The sequence below is a fragment of the Rhinoderma darwinii genome, chromosome 2 (assembly GCF_050947455.1).
Source record: "Rhinoderma darwinii isolate aRhiDar2 chromosome 2, aRhiDar2.hap1, whole genome shotgun sequence".
Lineage (NCBI taxonomy): Eukaryota > Metazoa > Chordata > Amphibia > Anura > Rhinodermatidae > Rhinoderma > Rhinoderma darwinii.
The window spans coordinates 159,981,225-160,001,858 of NC_134688.1; the positions used below are offsets into that span (position 1 = coordinate 159,981,225).

The 20,634-nt window shown below is 44.1% G+C and overlaps 1 protein-coding gene across 1 annotated transcript in view; it reads right to left on the reverse strand.

Annotated features, from left to right (window-relative positions):
* The window catches only part of UGGT2 (UDP-glucose glycoprotein glucosyltransferase 2), a 382,432-nt gene that overhangs the window by 65,344 nt on the left and 296,454 nt on the right, over positions 1-20,634 (reverse strand). Inside the window, exons 31-32 of the mRNA XM_075852393.1 lie at positions 19,084-19,169; positions 6,678-6,776 (exon numbers count right to left, since the gene is read on the reverse strand). Of these exons, the coding sequence (XP_075708508.1) occupies positions 6,678-6,776; positions 19,084-19,169 (185 nt within the window). The remainder of the gene's footprint in view (positions 1-6,677; positions 6,777-19,083; positions 19,170-20,634) is intronic.

Here is a 20,634-nt window from a genome sequence, read left to right on the forward strand (position 1 = left end):
AAACGGATGCCAAACGGCCATTAAAAACAGACAGACGTACTGGAAATGGGTGAAAATTTGGAGACACTGATGCAAAACGGCCATGAAAACTGACAGTTGATCAGTTTTTCATGGACATTTTTTTTCACTGTCATGTGAATATAGCCTTAGGAACATATTGTTCATTGCTGAAAAAAAAGATTGTTTATACATTAAATAATAATCTCCCAGTGCAGAGAATTCCTGGGTATGGCTGTTTATGGCAGTACCTCCCTTTTTGTTATTTTCACTTCCTAAAAGGGCCTGTGTTAAAAAAAATACTAGGTTTTTACAATTTGTCAATTGGTGCTGCCCCTGAGTCACAAGGTCTCCGCAATTTTAAGCACCAGGTATAGGACTGCAATGAAGCCAAAAGATTTTTTCCCCATACATAATGGCTACTAAATAAAATAACATACTGATAAGTACTTGCAAATATTACACTGGAAAAATATTTAGAATGCCCCAGATGTCATTGAAAATATATTTTAGAGCTCCATTGACTTCAGAGATCCCTCATATGACAAAAGCTTATAGGTATATGTACCTAGAAGAACTCAACAATAGCTGCATACAATCTCTAAATATGCTCAGCACTTACATTGACTCATGGAACTTACTTTACCTTTTAACATTTGTTATTTTCTATTGCTTATGAAGCAGTATTTTGAGATACATTCTAATATAAGAATTCCCAAAGTCTGTCTCCAGTATATAAAGATATTTCAGTCGCACCACGAGCTCAGCAACACAGAATAAAACAACATCTTGTACACAGATTGCTTTTTACAACGCCTTACTAAATCTCCGAACATTTCTCTAACATTCGTTACTTCCTAATTATTTTCTCATCAATAGGTAGACAAACTTTTTAACCTTGTCCTACATTATTCTTGCCAATCTGTTCACAATACCACAATAGCTATTTTAATTAAAATAATAATTAACTTGAATTTAGTATTCATCCTGTTTCTTTGCATCGCTTATAGATAGGATAAAAAACTTAAGGTCATATTATACTTGTTCTGAATAAGTCCCGGAGTTGCATGGTGACACTAGTTGAAGGTCGGGATACGGTATTGGCAACATGTAAAACATTACACATCACCTCTCAGGCAGTTAGAGGCACCAAGATGGCTCACTTGTAGGTACTTTCCCACTATGTAGGAGTAGGGAGTTCTTTTTATAAAAAAAAAAAAAAAGTCTACACTGTATCATGTCTAACACTTCTGACAGGCTGGGATGGTCACGTTCTAGTGGACCACTATATAATGCATTTCATGTATACCCTCCGATCGCGATAGACAGGTCAATTGTGGATGGGTGTTGAGTAAATCATGACCTGTCAGTGCTGCAGAATAAGGCCTTGTTCACACAGCGTTTGACGCATTTTTGCTGGGTTTTACGCGCTGAAAAACACGTAAAAAACTCATGCTTTAAGCTTCCCATTGACATCAATGGAAAAATGCATTGCAGTGAATGCGACTAGTATTTTTTTACGCGCGCTGAAAACGTGCCTAATTTCCAGAGTCAATGGGAGTCCTAATTACGCGCCCAAAAACGCATCAAAAACCACATAAAAATGCCCGTACTTTAAAAAGCGCTTTGCAAAAAGCGCTAGCGTTAACGCGTTTACACGTTGTTTTTTTTAAGGGATGTGGGAACAAGGTCTAAAGATTGGACCGAAAGAAGAATGGATGCAAAGAGACAAAGAATGATGAAGAAATACAAAAATGCTTTATTGACATAAACAATGCAAGACAATAATATAAAAAAATCCATAGACCAACAGTTAAAAACGGAGACTCAACTATGTATTTCCCAAATGTGTGCAAAATAGCTAATTGGATTTGAATTGACCCTACAGAGAAAGAAATGGTAAGACTAGCGATGACTATAGCATAAATTAATGAATAGTAATAAAAAGTACGTGCAAATTGTCAGCAAGGTTAGTCAATTGTACCAAATATATGCATATGGCCCATAAGTATGCAATATGAAGTAAATACATAGACAAATACTGAGTAGCATGCATAGAATGGGTATGCAAATGATACAAAATGCATTAAAGAAGATGAAGGGATAATTTAATGAAGATAGTAAAAAATTTAATGCAGCATAGCATAGGGATCCAACGTACCCATAATGAAATGCGGGAAGAGCCACAGCAGAGGTCCACCCCAACGCGCGTTTCGGCGCAAATGCCTTCGTCTGGGGGTGGTGTTAGACCGAAGTCAAAGCCTATTTATGAGGGGCCAGACCAATAGTACAGGCATACTTCACCTGATGTAAATGCCGGATATAATGACTAAACCACTCCCTGTATACTTACAGGTCGCTGTCTCCTAGACGGTGAAATGGCCGTGCCCCCGAAAGCATCAGCTTTCAGTCGGATGGAGTGGTGTAAAGCATACCGCCACTGGACTCCTTACCTGCCTGTGACTGCATTGTGCCAACTGTAAAGTTTGGTGGAGGAGGGATAATGCTATGGGGTTGTTTTTCAGGGGCTGGTCCCTTAGTTCTAGTGAAGAGAAATCTTAATGCTTCAGCAAACTAAGACAATTCGGACAATAGTAAGTTTCCAACTTTGTGGCAACAGTTGGGGAAGGCCCTTTTCTGTTCTAGAACGGCAACACTTTTGGGATGAACTAAAATGGAGATTGCAAGCTAGGCCCTCTAGTTTAACCTCACAAATACTCTTCTGGATGTCTGTGTTTTGTAGAAAGCCTTCCCAGAAAAGTGGAAGCTATTTTAGCTGAAAAGGGGGACCAGCTCATATTAATTTCTATGGATTTAGAATGGAATTTCATAAAAGCTCCTGTAGGTGTTTCAATAGTGTAATTGTTGGCTAAAAAGGAGAGGGCAGCAAGCCCCAGGGAGGTTTGTACACCAAAGGTCAGCATAATATGTAATCTGCCGCCATTTATATAAAAAACGTGGCCAGTTTACAGCTAGATTTTATTATAAGCTCCCTTATGTTCTTCTTACATTCTTGTTGTTGTTAAAGGAAATGTATCTTTGGAAAATTACCAATGGTTTAAATCAAAAGTACCAATTGTTTAAATCAAGTTTTTTTCGTAAAACATATTTTTAAAGAATTTTTGGTGACTTTGTTTTGATTATCCATGTCGTTATCTATATTTAATTAATATCCTGAAATCGTGCAGTTTTCACTCTGGCCACTGAGCCTCATAATAGACGGATACTTCCTGTTCTGTAGAGATCAGTTGCTATGAGCCATCTCATTATCACCACCGGCTGGATTACAATGAAACATAACACCATAGCAGAGGATCACACCATATCTGCACAATAAGCTCTTCAAAGGTCACAGAGCATGCCTAGCCAACTACCATTGAAGTCAACGAACATCTCCAGTCTACAGGTTCCTATGGTCTATAGGGCTGCTGTAAAGCATATCTCTAACTGCTGTTAACAGCAGCTCAGGCCAGATGGCTACCCCCATGAGCATGTACAGAAAATAGAATTTCAAAAATCAACAATCAGAAAATAAAAATAGACCAGAAAAAGAGAATTTGTATCAGTATCTTAAAGGTAAAACATTCCCTTTAAGTACCGAGCAATGTTTTGAGTCCAGTTATAGCTAGCACATACTTCCCCATAATCTCTCTAGTCCTGCTTACTTTTCATTCTCCTTCTCAATTTTTGGACTTCAGAATTATTTGTAAATCTCATTTGCAATTAACCTAAGCAAGGTGATAACTTCATTTTACACTACAATCCAGAACTAATTTTTCTACTTAAACATAACTTCCAATAGTCATAATGTGTAATGTTTTTCTGCCTAGAAAACATTTATAATGAATAAAAGACCTTTACAAATCTTCTCTACAGCAAATCAGAGTATATGATCCAGAAGTACAGCCACTGCCAGGATATAGTTTTAAAACACAGAATATATATATATATATATATATATATATATATATATATATATATATATATATATCAATAGAAAGCAGCAGCACTCACTAGAAACAAATGTGTAGGTGCCAAGCAAGTCGTCCAGATCCAAGGACAAGGCAGTATATAAAAATAGAAATCTTGCAGCACTCCAAAAGTGTGAAAAATAAGTGGTTTATTCAGCCAACAAACAGAACACACTTCACACTTTGAGTGCTGCAAGATTTCTATTTATATATATATATATATATATATATATATATACATATATATATATATATATATATACACACACATACATATACACACATATACACACAGTGTATATATACACATACACACACTGTATATATACACACACAGGTTTCACAAACTGGTTTAACCATATGCAACTGCTGTACTTTGGAGTTTGACACTAGTTTTATTTTATGCAATCCAACATTTCCGAGTTAGAAGGTACAACAATAATCATTGGAATACCTCCCACCCGTCCCGGATTCAGCGGGACAGTGCCGAATTCCGGGCGGTGTCCCGCTGTCTTGGGCGGACGGAGGTATGACTTGGTTGCAATTGTATCTGCGTTAGCTCCCTGATCCAGCATTCAACTATGGAGTTATGGGCACTATGGCCTGGGACTCCTGTCTTGGGAAAACCCTTGATATCACTGTTCATATATGGACAGTGACGGCAGTGGTGCCCCCCAGGAGCGCAATCCCCGGCCAGAGCGTTGCAGACGCTCTGGCCAGGGATTCCAACATCTTAAAGCTCCTAACATCACTGTCCAAATATGGACAGTGACATCAGGGGCACCTTCGGGAGCAGAATCCTCGGCCAGAGCGGTGCCGACGCTCTGGCCGGGGATTCCGCTCCTTGAGAAGCACATCACGTCACTATCCATAAATGGACAGGGATGTCAGGGGCTCCTCCGGAAGCGGAATCCCCGGTCACAGCATAGATGATGCTCTGGCTGGGGGATTCCGCTCTTAGAGACTCAATGGAGCTATGTACAGGGGGTGTTATCACTATCTACAGGCAGAGTGGAGCTATCGACAGGGGGGTTAGCGCCATCTACAGGCAGGGTGGCACTATCTTCAAGGGGTGTGTGGCACTATCAACATGGGCACTGTGGCACTATATGAGCACCATCTACATGGGCACTGGCACTTTATATGTGGGCACTGGCCCTTAATGTCTGGGCACTGTGGCACAATTTTGGCACTAGCACTTCAAATTTGGGAACTGGGGACTATTTGGGCACTGTGGGGGGTATGTGGGTGCTGGCACCATCTATGTGGGCTCTATCTATAGTGGGCACTGTCTACAGGGCATTGTTGCACTATGGAGCATTATGCCATATGGGGCATCTGTGTGGGCATTATACGGTATGGGGGCATTATGCTGTATGGGGGCATCTATGTTGGCTTTATACTGTATGGGGCATTATACTGTGCGGGGGCAACTATTTGGCATTAAACTGTGGGGGGCAGCTATAGTTGCATTATACTGTGTGGGGATTCTATGGGGCATTATACTGTGGGGAGGAACTACGGGAGCATGATACTGTGTGGGTTGAATAGGGTGTGTAATGGCAGGTATTGGGCAAGGTTAGAGGTGTGGTTTAAAAGGAAAAAACACGTGCTGTATGGGTTGTCCCTCTTTGCGATACTTGAAAGTTGGGAGGTATGACCATTGGTGACCTCTCCAGACTAAACTGAGCCATGTGGGGCTTCACCTTTTTCCCTTTTAAAAATTGTTGCTGTTATACGAGGAAGAAGAGTATTTGGCAGAGGCCTAATTTCATTCAATGGTATTACTGTAAAACAATATGATTAATGCTACTGTATAATACAGTGGGGCATATGTATCAATGTGTCTTCACTGCACACTAGAGTTAGAGTATCTATCACTAGTGATATAGTACTTTATTTAATTGAAAAATCATATAGCCCCCCCCAAAAAAAATAAGAATTTTTCTAAATAGAAGTCATAATAAAAAATAAAAAAGATCTGTAAAAGTGCCCAATATGCAAATGACCCGACTACCAGCAAAAATTTGATCCAAACTTCCTGGAAGGAGGACCCTGGCATGCCCAGTGTATTTACACAAACTGTCACGGCAGCATACATCGTCAGACTGCGAGATGTTGCTGGATATTGCAAGATCTTGCGCTTCCGGATAAGAGAGCGCTATCTACGGCATTAATATGAGCGTTATGCTGCTGTGGGGGTTTTGGGAAGACGCTGGCCATGCCTGGATCTTTACCAGGAAATTTGGACAGATAGAGGGTGTTTTTTTAATAACCTCAATTTGAAAAATCGATACTTTTTTTTGGGGGGGGCGGGCCTAATGATTTTTCAATTAAAACAGATCGTGGTTGCAGGAGACCTGTTCTTTAAGGGGGTATTCCAACGAGTAGCATATTATTTGCATAGGGCCAGAACTTGTTCAACAACAATATTAATAAATAAATATACCCCAATCTAAAATTCTTTGGCACACTGAATATCAATAGAATATCTGCAGCAAAACCAGTTACATTGAGGATTGAGCACTAAGGTAAATAAAATATTATTTTAAGCTAATGACTAATAATAACGAAAGCTATATTAATCAATATAAATAACTATTTATGAAAACTTAAACAATTTAAAAACTAACTGTTAAATCATTTTCATACTAGTAACAAAAATATATATGATTTTTAAATATTTTTTTCATTAAATTGCATCCTTACCTTAGGAAGCGTTCATATAGATGTCCAGATGCAACAGAGAAGATATTTAGAACATCTAATTTCTTTTCCTTTGATTCTGTATTTGTTGCTCCCGTAAAACTGAACAGAAAACAAAAGATTTTTTTAAAATCTTGCCTAAGATAACGAAATAAGTAGTTAAGTTTGTATGGTTGGTTTTAACAACTTCTTAGGCATTGTCACAACAACAGAAATTGTTCTAAGATAGAACACCACATGTTCTCCTCACTAATGAAATGCTTGTTGGAATTGCACACACTACTAAGTAATCCCCAAATGCTAAACTAAACCGGAATACAATATAAAAAATAATAGTGATAGTGCATGCATTGGGTCAGCTAATGATGGACCACCGCTATTTGAAGAGTACCTTCAGTAAAAAATTCAAACTTTACAGTGCTCTTAGATCCTCATATACATTGTTTGTGAAGCTTTTCCCTTGAAGGCTCAGGGGTTTGTGCTGCAGACCTCTCTTTCTTCCCAATACTGGAAGTTGTTGATCACTATCTGCCTTGTTGCATATACAGTGAAGCTGCAACCCGAGCACGGTCACTGTTTCTACAAGCCTGGTAAATCCCATTACACTTGCCACACTTCCCCCTCTTAGGTTAGTACACCCCTACACACTGCTTAATTCAGTGCTGAGGCTGCTATAATCACAGGACATTATTAGCTAGCTGCAGATACACACATAGCTCGTAATTTCCTGTTTGGGTAAGGTATTCAGGTTATTTTAGCTCTAAATCCTTAACCACAACATGCTATTATGTCCTGATGTGGGGGAGAAGCACAGAGTGGGCTCACAGGCTGAGCGCGCTCCATACGCTGCGGGTGTCAGCTGTATCTTACGGCTGACACTAAGACTAATGGCCAGGAACAGCAATCTTAATGTTCCTGGCTATTTAACCCCTCAAATGCTGCGGTCAATCGCGACTGCAGCATCTAAGCCGTTAAAAAGAGGGGGAAAGCCCCTCTGACAGCTTATCGGCACCCCCACAATGCGATCGTGGGGTGCCGATGTTTGTCATGACAGTCGAGGGGCCTAATGAAAGCCTAATGAAAGCCCCCAGGACTGCCTTCATTCTACCTCTATTAAGCCCTGCCTGTGGCAGGTTTTAACAGAAGCCTGTAAGGGTATGTTCACACGGCAGCGTCCGTTACGGCTGAAATTATGGTATGTAATTTCAGCCGTAATGGCATGTGCAGGCGTCTTTTGCTGCGTCCTTTACGGACATAATTGGAGCTGGTTTTCCATGGAGTCCATGTAAAACAGCTCCATTTACGTCTGAAGAAGTGACCGGCACTTCTTTGACGTGGGCGTCTTTATTACGCGCCGACTTTTGACAGCGGCGCGTAAAAAAAATGTCCGTCGGCACAGAACATCGTAAAGCCCATTCAAATGGGCAGATGTTTGCCGATGCTTTTGAGCCGCATTTTCGGACGTAATTCGGGGCTAAAACGCCCGAATTACATCCGTAAATAGTGTGTGTGAACCCAGCCTCAAAACGACTATACATTCATGCAAATGGTTTTTGTTTGTCACCGTTCTGTGAGACTTCCGTTGTTTTGACGGAATCAATAGTGCTTTTGATTGTCAAAACAACGGAAACCTTACAGAACGGTGATAAACAGAAACCATTTGCAACAGATGCATTACCATTGAAATCAATGGTAATGCAAATGGAAAGCTATGGTAGGGCCTGTTCACATCACCGTTCGCTTTCCGTTCCGGGGTTCCGTCGGATGAACCCCGCAACGGAAAGTGAAACTCAAACCACAGCTTCCGTTTGATTCACCATTGATATCAATTGTGACGGAAACATCGCTAATGGTTTCCGTTCGTCACCATTCCGGCAGGTTTCCGGTCTACAGATGAAATCAATAGCCCAGTCGACTCCGCTATTGATTCCGTCGGGAAACCGGAAACCTGCCGGAATGGTGACGAACGGAAACCATTAGCGATGTTTCCGTCACCATTGATATCAATGGTGACTGAAACGGAAGCTGTGGTTTCACTTTCACTTTCCGTTGCGGGGTTCACCCAATGGAAACATCCGACGGAACCCCGGAACGGAAAGCGAACGGTGATGTGAACAGGCCCTTATCCGTTTGTTTCAGTTTGGATTCCGTTCGTAGGTTCCGTCGGACCTTTCCGTTAGGGGAACCTGTGAACGGAATCCAAACTGAAACAAACGGATAAGGAGTCCAGACGCAGATGTGAATGAAGCCTAAAAGGGACAGGCCTATGTCAGCTGGTTGGTGCTCAGGCTGTGGCTAATCACTGCTGATTATTTAAACCTGCTCAGAACTGCCACATCTTTCCTGAGCAACAAAGTTTTTAGATCCTGTGCATTCAGGTGTGTGTTGTCTGCTATTTTGAATTTGACCTAGTCTGTTTCCTGACTTCGGATCGCTCCCTGTCCTGACCTGTACCTGTCTTATGTTGCATGAACTCCACTAGTCCTGACCTCATATTTGAACGACCACGCATCTGCTTATTGACTCTGCTAAGCAAATATTATTTGCAGGTTGCCACCGGTTTCCATTATACTACTCAATAACTTCACATTACCTTACATTATATCAGGGGTCTCAAGCACGCGGCCCAAATGCGGCCCCTGAGGTGGTCATCTGCGGCCCGCGGGACACTGAGCCACTAGTATTGGCTCTGCTCAGAGATGCTGTGGAATTCCCTGACATCGCTGTCCATACATGGACAGTGTTGTCAGGGTCTTCCCCAGAGCGGAGTCCCGGGCAGAGCGCTAGTACAGGCTCTGTGGAATTCCCAGACATCGCTGTCCATATGTGGCATCTACGGGTGGCTGTGTGGCAGCATCTACGGGTGGCTGTGTGGCAGCATCTACGGGTGGCTGTGTGGCAGCATCTACGGGTGGCTGTGTGGCAGCATCTACGGGTGGCTGTGTGGCAGCATCTACGGGTGGCTGTGTGGCAGCATGTACGGGTGGCTGTGTGGCAGCATGTACGGGTGGCTGTGTGGCAGCATGTACGGAGGGCTGTGTGGCAGCATCTACGGAGGGCTGTGTGGCAGCATCTACGGAGGGCTGTGTGGCAGCATCTACGGAGGGCTGTGTGGCAGCATCTACGGAGGGCTGTGTGGCAGCATCTACAGAGGGCTGTGTGGCAGCATGTACAGAGGGCTGTGTGGCAGCATGTACAGAGGGCTGTGTGGCAGCATGTACAGAGGGCTGTGTGGCAGCATGTACAGAGGGCTGTGTGGCAGCATGTACAGAGGGCTGTGTGGCAGCATGTACAGAGGGCTGTGTGGCAGCATGTACAGAGGGCTGTGTGGCAGCATGTACACAGGGCTGTGTGGCAGCATGTACAGAGGGCTGTGTGGCAGCATGTACAGAGGGCTGTGTGGCAGCATGTACAGAGGGCTGTGTGGCAGCATGTACAGAGGGCTGTGTGGCAGCATGTACAGAGGGCTGTGTGGCAGCATGTACAGAGGGCTGTGTGGCAGCATGTACAGAGGGCTGTGTGGCAGCATGTACAGAGGGCTGTGTGGCAGCATGTACAGAGGGCTGTGTGGCAGCATGTACAGAGGGCTGTGTGGCAGCATGTACAGAGGGCTGTGTGGCAGCATGTACAGAGGGCTGTGTGGCAGCATGTACAGAGGGCTGTGTGGCAGCATGTACAGAGGGCTCTGTGGCAGCATGTACAGAGGGCTCTGTGGCAGCATGTACAGAGGGCTCTGTGGCAGCATGTACAGAGGGCTCTGTGGCAGCATGTACAGAGGGCTCTGTGGCAGCATGTACAGAGGGCTCTGTGGCAGCATGTACAGAGGGCTCTGTGGCAGCATGTACAGAGGGCTCTGTGGCAGCATGTACAGAGGGCTCTGTGGCAGCATGTACAGAGGGCTCTGTGGCAGCATGTACAGAGGGCTCTGTGGCAGCATGTACAGAGGGCTCTGTGGCAGCATGTACAGAGGGCTCTGTGGCAGCATGTACAGAGGGCTCTGTGGCAGCATGTACAGAGGGCTCTGTGGCAGCATGTACAGAGGGCTCTGTGGCAGCATGTACAGAGGGCTCTGTGGCAGCATGTACAGAGGGCTCTGTGGCAGCATGTACAGAGGGCTCTGTGGCAGCATGTACAGAGGGCTCTGTGGCAGCATGTACAGAGGGCTCTGTGGCAGCATGTACAGAGGGCTCTGTGGCAGCATGTACAGAGGGCTCTGTGGCAGCATGTACAGAGGGCTCTGTGGCAGCATGTACAGAGGGCTCTGTGGCAGCATGTACAGAGGGCTCTGTGGCAGCATGTACAGAGGGCTCTGTGGCAGCATGTACAGAGGGCTCTGTGGCAGCATGTACAGAGGGCTCTGTGGCAGCATGTACAGAGGGCTCTGTGGCAGCATGTACAGAGGGCTCTGTGGCAGCATGTACAGAGGGCTCTGTGGCAGCATGTACAGAGGGCTCTGTGGCAGCATGTACAGAGGGCTCTGTGGCAGCATGTACAGAGGGCTCTGTGGCAGCATGTACAGAGGGCTCTGTGGCAGCATGTACAGAGGGCTCTGTGGCAGCATGTACAGAGGGCTCTGTGGCAGCATGTACAGAGGGCTCTGTGGCAGCATGTACAGAGGGCTCTGTGGCAGCATGTACAGAGGGCTCTGTGGCAGCATGTACAGAGGGCTCTGTGGCAGCATGTACAGAGGGCTCTGTGGCAGCATGTACAGAGGGCTCTGTGGCAGCATGTACAGAGGGCTCTGTGGCAGCATGTACAGAGGGCTCTGTGGCAGCATGTACAGAGGGCTCTGTGGCAGCATGTACAGAGGGCTCTGTGGCAGCATGTACAGAGGGCTCTGTGGCAGCATGTACAGAGGGCTCTGTGGCAGCATGTACAGAGGGCTCTGTGGCAGCATGTACAGAGGGCTCTGTGGCAGCATGTACAGAGGGCTCTGTGGCAGCATGTACAGAGGGCTCTGTGGCAGCATGTACAGAGGGCTCTGTGGCAGCATGTACAGAGGGCTCTGTGGCAGCATGTACAGAGGGCTCTGTGGCAGCATGTACAGAGGGCTCTGTGGCAGCATGTACAGAGGGCTCTGTGGCAGCATGTACAGAGGGCTCTGTGGCAGCATGTACAGAGGGCTCTGTGGCAGCATGTACAGAGGGCTCTGTGGCAGCATGTACAGAGGGCTCTGTGGCAGCATGTACAGAGGGCTCTGTGGCAGCATGTACAGAGGGCTCTGTGGCAGCATGTACAGAGGGCTCTGTGGCAGCATGTACAGAGGGCTCTGTGGCAGCATGTACAGAGGGCTCTGTGGCAGCATGTACAGAGGGCTCTGTGGCAGCATGTACAGAGGGCTCTGTGGCAGCATGTACAGAGGGCTCTGTGGCAGCATGTACAGAGGGCTCTGTGGCAGCATGTACAGAGGGCTCTGTGGCAGCATGTACAGAGGGCTCTGTGGCAGCATGTACAGAGGGCTCTGTGGCAGCATGTACAGAGGGCTCTGTGGCAGCATGTACAGAGGGCTCTGTGGCAGCATGTACAGAGGGCTCTGTGGCAGCATGTACAGAGGGCTCTGTGGCAGCATGTACAGAGGGCTCTGTGGCAGCATGTACAGAGGGCTCTGTGGCAGCATGTACAGAGGGCTCTGTGGCAGCATGTACAGAGGGCTCTGTGGCAGCATGTACAGAGGGCTCTGTGGCAGCATGTACAGAGGGCTCTGTGGCAGCATGTACAGAGGGCTCTGTGGCAGCATGTACAGAGGGCTCTGTGGCAGCATGTACAGAGGGCTCTGTGGCAGCATGTACAGAGGGCTCTGTGGCAGCATGTACAGAGGGCTCTGTGGCAGCATGTACAGAGGGCTCTGTGGCAGCATGTACAGAGGGCTCTGTGGCAGCATGTACAGAGGGCTCTGTGGCAGCATGTACAGAGGGCTCTGTGGCAGCATGTACAGAGGGCTCTGTGGCAGCATGTACAGAGGGCTCTGTGGCAGCATGTACAGAGGGCTCTGTGGCAGCATCTACAGAGGGCTCTGTGGCAGCATGTACAGAGGGCTCTGTGGCAGCATCTACAGAGGGCTCTGTGGCAGCATGTACAGAGGGCTCTGTGGCAGCATGTACAGAGGGCTCTGTGGCAGCATCTACAGAGGGCTCTGTGGCAGCATGTACAGAGGGCTCTGTGGCAGCATCTACAGAGGGCTCTGTGGCAAAAAACGGAAACCTAGCGGAACGTGGGGAAATTGTAACCAACTAAAACAAAACAAAAAAAAACACCATGGACATCAATGATGATGCAAACAGAAGCGATGCTTTTCGCTCATCTATTTTTCTGACAGAACAGATGAACGGAAATCCAAAACGGAAGTCAGCACTGATGTAAACTGGCCCTAAATTCCAAAATTCTGTGTTTATTTTCAAAATTTATCTTTATAGGGATTGGAGCTCCATTTTTCTTTTACAGAGCCTGCTACAAAATCGTCTGCTTCCATCACATCTCATAGTTACATGATAAAATGCTGGCTATCTGCAGCTGCCACTAGGGGGAACTTATTAAAGATTTATTTATGCCAGTGTGAAGGTAAACAGGGAAAAAGGAGCTAAGGAATATGTCTGTCTATGGATCCCTCCTCTAAATAATATCTATGGGGATCCATGGGCACTGGGTTAAGAACCCCTTGACTTAAACAATGGGACACAGAAGGATGATGAAGCAAATGGCAGATTTAATACTATAAGTAAGGTCTGCCTGTTTGTAAACTGTATCTGAAATGGGAGATTAACATTCACTAGTTTAATTATTTCAGCATTTTAAATGGTAAACAACGAATATTGCCGATTGCCAAAATGCAATTTTTCAGATTCCTACATTAAAAGAAAAAAGATTACATTTAATGAGATTGCATATTTTCTTAAAAATATCTCCACTTGCATAATAGAGGAATAGTAAATTAACCATTTGGAACCACTGCTTCTGCCTGCAGAGTGAAAGGATGGATGGTTTCTATGTATTCACAGCATTTTCCATAATGCATAGTAATCATTATTGAGAAGGCTAACGAACACTGTGGGAGAAAATACAAATCTCTGAGCTACAGACACAAATCGAGTTGTGGATTTCTGTAGGCAGCAGAACGGATCAGTCTTTTCAGTTAAAGTAATTAATCATAGGAAATGTCCAAGAGCACTTGTACTAATGCTTTCTTAATCCAAATGACACACAGAAAAGTCTAAGGATAGGACAATCACACAAAAAAAGATTCAGTATGCCTCTGTGATTACATGATGAAAAGACATGGCCTCATAGCAGTCAGCTAATAAAATAAAAGTTGACGGAGTGTAGAAGGATTTGCAATGAGCTTTTAAATATGCATTGTCTTTAAGCCTAGAAGGTGTAATCCATACAATACGTCAGGCCAGCCACAACATAATGAAAATACACCTAACATAATAGGGGGAAGGGTTGCGACTAAATAGTAAAAAAACAAAAACAAACAATATACAGTATTTGTAATCAAAAGTAATTTTTAAAGTAAAGCATGTATCTGGGTGGTTACACAGATACCTATAAGCATGGCATCCTAAAAGCATTTGTTAAAGGGTAACAAAACTTTCAGAAAACTTGTGACACGTCATAGTGACATGTCAGAAGTTTTGATCAGTGGGGGTCCGAAAACTGAGACCCCCACTGATCGCTAAAACGAATAGCGGTGAGCCGCTTCGTTTCTAATTGCCTTTTTTTGGAAAGCTGAGCAGTTGGTGTACGGGCTCATAGACTTTCTATTGAGTCCGTACACAGTTACCTCAGCTTTCTGAGAAAAGCCAATCAGAAACCAAGCAACTCAGCACTTACCTGAGCGCTTCAGCCGCTTCATTTTAGCAATCGGTGGGGGACTCAGTACTCGGACCCCACTGATCAAAACTTCTGACATGTCACTAGGACATGTCAGAAGTTTTCTTAAAGCTTGGTTAACCTTTAAATAATTTCCAGTGCCACTGGAAAAAAATTCTTCCTACAAAAATACAATCTGCTATACTATTCTCCTGGCTTGAACAATTTTTTATTTTATGTTTGAGATATTCTAAAGAGATTTGATGGCCCCAACCCTCCCAAAATTTTACAGGAGCCTATAAGTGCCTTAACTGAGTACAATAGCTTCTAGATTGCATATGGAATGGCACTATGCGGCATGCTTTATTAATAAAACATACATTGTGATTACAGTTACTAAGTTAGGGCTTTTGCCTTTTGCGTTTTTGGCATTGGGGGTTGCAATGTACAGGTCAAACAACTTTATATTTCTTTTGAAGTTTGAAGCAGCAATAGTTAACACATTTATTGATTTATTACTTGATAGACTGTAGTCCAGTGTCCCTAACCAGTAACTCAGGAGCCACATGGCGCTCTAGGTCCCTCCTCTGTATGTGGTTCTCCAGCTGGTGGCAGATCTAAATACCAAGGATTATAGTGGCTTGTGAGCTACAAAAGGTTGAGGACCTCTGTTGAAGATTTTAAGTTGAAAATGTTTTTTTACCGATTAAGTCACAGAATACGGCTACACATACTACTATTTAAATAAGCTGAATTCTATGAATTGATGACATCCCTTGCAGATGAAATCAATCTACTCTTTGTAATACAGTGATAAAGATTACATCTTGATAACGGATACATACTTTATAAGAGAGTTACTATAATCTTAGTAACTGCTCCATCTAGGTTCACTTTCCTGTCTGCACACAGAATAATAGGCTTTGGATAAAAGGAAGTCCATTAATTTGGTTAGCACTGAAGCAGTTCATCAGACAATTAAGGAATGTAAATCTGGGACTTGAAGGTGTCAGAAAAGTCGGCAGTGATGACAAATTAAAACATTTCTGGCCTAAAAATAAAATTTCTTGACAACTACAGAAAAGGAAGGCAGTCCATATCTTATCCAAGCAGAGTCTTTTGTTATGTTTAAAATAAATGCATATTAATATTTACCTATAGCTAAGTAACAAAATTCCAATTCCTTTGGTGCTCAATTTCCCACGACTACCAGAGGCATCACAATACACAATTACGGCTCTGTGTACAAGTTCCACCTAGAGCACCACCTAAGGCCTAAGACCAGGGCTACAAACAGACTTTTTTTAGTAAGATTTTTCCATAGAATAATCAGAACATTAACAAGCAATCTCCAAGTGATTTTCATGTTAATCTTTGGAGTAAAAAAAAAAGTAGCTACTACTTTTTAAAATCGCTTAGAAATATAGCAATTTAAAAAAAAGAAAAATCGCTAGCGACTCGAGTGAAGCAATATTGAAGAGTTTTTCAAGCTACTCAATGCATTTCTATGGTTAACAGTTGTTTGTAGTAAGCGATAAAAAATCTAGGTATAGTCCTAATCCTGTAAGGAAATAAATGCATTTTTATATTTATGCAAATGAGGCTTTCTAAAGTACAACTGGGCGTGTTTAAAGTTATGTACAAGTGGGCGTGTATTGTGTATGTACATCTGGGCGTTTTTACTTCTTTTACTAGCTGGGCGTTGTGACAAGAAGTGTATGATGCTGATGAATCAGCATCATCCACTTCCCTTCGTTAACACCCAGCTTCTGGCAGTGCACAGACACAGCGTGTTCTCGAGAGATCACGCTGTGACGTCACTCACTTCCTTCCCCAGGTCCTGCATCGTGTCGGACGAGCGAGGACACATCGGCACCAGAGGCTACATTTGATTCTGCAGCAGCATGGGCGTTTGCAGGTATGTCGATGTAGCTACTTACCAGCAAACGCTGATGCTGCTGCTGAATCAACTGTAGCCTCTGTTGCCGATGTGTCCTCGCTGGTCCGACACGATGCAGGACCTGGGTCAGGAAGTGACGTCACAGCGTGATCTCTCGAGAACACGCTGTGTGTGTAATGATAGGGGTAGGGAGAAGGACAAGTGAGCCCTAATCTACCCGCCACTCTGTCCCTGCCAACTTGCAACGACCCGCCCTAGGTGGCGGGGTACAACTGGGCGGCGGTCCCTACGCTCAGTAAGTGCACGAGACAAACAGACAAGGGTACACAAAGCTAAGGGAAATGGGGCAGTTGCCCACGACAACACCGTGAGCAACAAGAGAGGTAAACGAGCCGAGTCAAACCACGAGTGTACGAGGTACCAAACGCAGAGCAGGAGAGTAGTCAGTAAGCCGGGGTCAATATGGAGCAGGATCAAATAGTCAGAAGCTGTAGCTGGGCCAGGAAACCACACAGGAAGAATTACAAGCAAGGAGGAACAGGAAAGGCAGGTATAAATAGACCAGAGGGCGGGAGCTAGCGGAGTCTGGCCAGGCTGCGATAGGCTCTCCCACTCCTAAGCCTGCCAGCCTGAGTGGTGGAAGCTGGAGTCAGTCTCAGAGACATAGACTCAGGTGAAGACTGATTACCTATGGAAGTTAACCCCGAAGCTGTGCCTGGCAGATCCTTTACAGTGTGTCTGTGCACTGCCAGAAGTTGGGCGTTGTGAAGAGAAGTGGATGATGCCGATTCGTCAGCATCATACACTTCTATTCACAACGCCCAGCTAGTAAAAGAAGTAAAAACGCCCAGATGTACACACACAATACACGCCCACTTGTACATAACTTTAAACACGCCCAGTTGTACTTTAGAAAGCCTCATTTGCATAAATATAAAAATGGTCATAACTTTAAAAAAACAAAACGTTACTCTTATCTACATTGCAGCGCCGATCTGCTGCAATAGGGGCTAGGGGTTGCAAAATCTGGTGACAGAGCCTCTTTAAAGCTTCATCCATGAATGGTTTGTGTATTTGGAACAGCTTTCAGTACTATGGAAAGCAATCATTGATGCCTCTAAAATCTGTAATCTTGAGACATGACCACCAGTCACATCGAGGGGACAATGAGTCATGTTGCTTCCTCGTGGTTAGTTCCAAGTAAGACTTCCTAGACAAACTAAAGTATGTGCACACCTTATCATCACACCTATATGGGATTGTTGGACATCTCATTCCATAGCCACAGGCATTTTTTTCAGTTACAACAGCCTCCACTCTTCTGGGAAGGCTTTCCACAAATTTTGGAGTGTGTCTGTGGGAATTTATGCCCGTTCATAAAAAAAATAAAAAAAATAAAATAAAAAAAAAAGCATTTGCGAGGTCAGTAAGTGATACTGGACGTGATACTGGATGGTCTTACTCGCAATCAGCTTTCCAATTCATTCCAAAGGTGTCAGATGGGGTTGTGGTCAAGGATCTGTGCAGACCACTCCAAACTTGTCAAACCATATCTTTATGAAACTCACTTTGTGCACTGGAGCACAGTCATGCTGGAGCAGGACAGGTCCTTACCTAAACTGTTGTCACAAAGTTGGAAGCATACAATTGTCTAAAATGTCTTTGTATGCCGTATAATTAACATTACTCCTCACTGGAAATAAGGGGCCTATTCAGAAACCCTGGAGAATGGCCACAGACCATTATCCCTCCTCCACCAGAATTTACAGTAGGCATTCTGGTACGTAGCATTCTTCTAACATCTGACAAACCCAAATTCATCCATCAGACTTGGCATGGTGATGATTGGCTTTTATGCAGCAGCTCGACCATGGAAACCTATTTCATGAAACTCTGATCGCAGTTTGGAACTTTGTAAAGAGTGGTGCAACAGAGGATAGGTGATTTTTAAGTTTCGGAAACACCTGAACTAGATAATTAGGGGGGGGGGGGTTCATATACTTTTGGCAATACAGTGTATGCTGCAAAGCATGCAAGGTCATTTAGTTTTAAATCAAATGCCAAAATATTGCCTGACATTTCAGATACTTGAGGTTTTAGGAGGACACATCAGGCCTTGTAGCTGCCACCATGTCTTTTGTTGGATTGGGTTTTTCAGAACTAATGGGATAACAAGAAAATTGGAGTAGTGACCAATAACAACCAATCGGGTCACAGTTTTTTTTTTTTTTTAAAGTGAGAACATGAGAGCTGAAATCTGATTGTTAGGCAGCTCCTCCACATTGTATTTGATAAATTAATCATATTTTTGTTTATTAAAAAGAAAAAACTTTTTTATCCGCACTAGCAAAATAAATATCTATATAAAACTCAATGGAGTCAAATCGATCGTGGCAAACTAATAGGCTGTACTGTCATTGGTTTAGAGGATCAACCTCCATCGGCAAAAGACACACTTGGAAAAACAACAACAAAGCAAATAAAACAGAAACAATAAACATAAAACATGAGATCCTGAAGGCACGATCACCATAAAAATAAGTAATGTTTTTCTGCAGAGTTCAAGATTCTCAAATTGAATTTTCCTAAATTGCTTGAACATAGGAATACGGTACAACTTCTAATAATACCCAATTCTATCATGACTATATGTAGCTTAGGTTATCAGTTTCATTTGTCAGGAAGGACAAATATGGATACCTCATAATTGAATTCCACAGTCCTGTCTTCTCTTCTGGCTCGCTGCTCAGGAGATCTGCATGTATTTGATCCGGCTTCTTCTGCACCTGGATAGCAGAGTGAAAACATCAACCTGTGCTTCCTATATGGAAATGTAATTTGCTAAAACCCACTTTGCTATTAGCATGCTGAAGCACTCACAAGCAATTTCTTGACTTGCATTGACCTTTACAAGAATGAAAAAAATAAAAAATCCTATGATTGACTGTTTTATTGCAGTTTGTTTTTTCTTTGGATCCAGAAGGTCATCCAATGACATTAAAACTTGCAGAACATTCCTAGGTTGCTTCAGTTGCTGTAATTCAGCTTGTGCAGAATGAAAATAAAACTGTAGATGAATAGATCTTAAAAATACAGATGGAAATCTGCATTTACAACTCTATTGCTTTCAACTGTGGTGAGGACCAGCCATTCCTTGAAATCTACTAGACAGAATGTTGAGTTTGTCTCCATTATATCTGTTCAACTTTATCTTTTCATCAGGGAGATACTGGCAGATGGCAAATAAAAAAACGTAGATTTAGCTCGCCAGATGTTTTTAAAGGGTTATTACAATATTATAAAATTATGGCATATCGCTAGAATTTGCCATCACTATTACGGATCCTGAGAATGAAGGGGACCAGTGGCGGATCAAAATATGGGCGGTTCGGGCGGCCGCACATTATTTTAAAATATCACATATCAGTTATCGCCGCTAATGGGGAGGAGGGGGGGGGATCTGGGAGGGAATAGGGCTGCTGCTAATGGGGAGGGCCAAACCGTCCGCCCTTCTGCCTCTGAGGGGGTAGCGGCGCAACTGAAACCAGCTGCCGCCACCCCCTCCTGCACTAATTGTACCTGCGTCTATAGAACGCAGGTACAATTACATGCATAAGCGCTGAATTGCCGGGTACGTTACGTGCCCGACCATTCAGCGCCTTACAATGACGCTGATTTGCAGGGCAGAATAAGTTGTCCCGCCAATCAGCGCCTTTACACTTGTTGAAAGGCGCGCAAAGTCATTCTGCCCTGTCAATCAACGACAGTAGCGACGCAATGACGTCATCGCACCGCTTCCGTTGTTGAAGGGCGCTGATTGACGGGGCATGTCATTCTGCCATGCCAATCAGCGCCTTTCAATGACGCAATCGGCACGAATGCAACATCAGAAGAGAGCAGGCCTGCATTGACACAGGACGGCGTGGGAACGGGATCACGGTAAGTGTGTAAAGTTTGTTGTTAACTAAAAAGTGTGGGCGGCATGATCTACAGGAGGAGGGAGGCTATATGTGGGGCACAATCTGCAGGGGAGACTTTATGTGGGACACAATCTACAGGGGGACTATATGTAGGTCGCTATATGTGGAGCGCCATCTACAGGGGGATATATGTGGGGCACTATCTACAGGGGGATATATGTGGGGCACTATCTACAGGGGGCACTATCTACAGGGGGCTCTATGGGGGCACTATCTACAGGGGGCTCTATGGGGGCACTATCTACAGGGGGCTCTATGGGGGCACTATCTA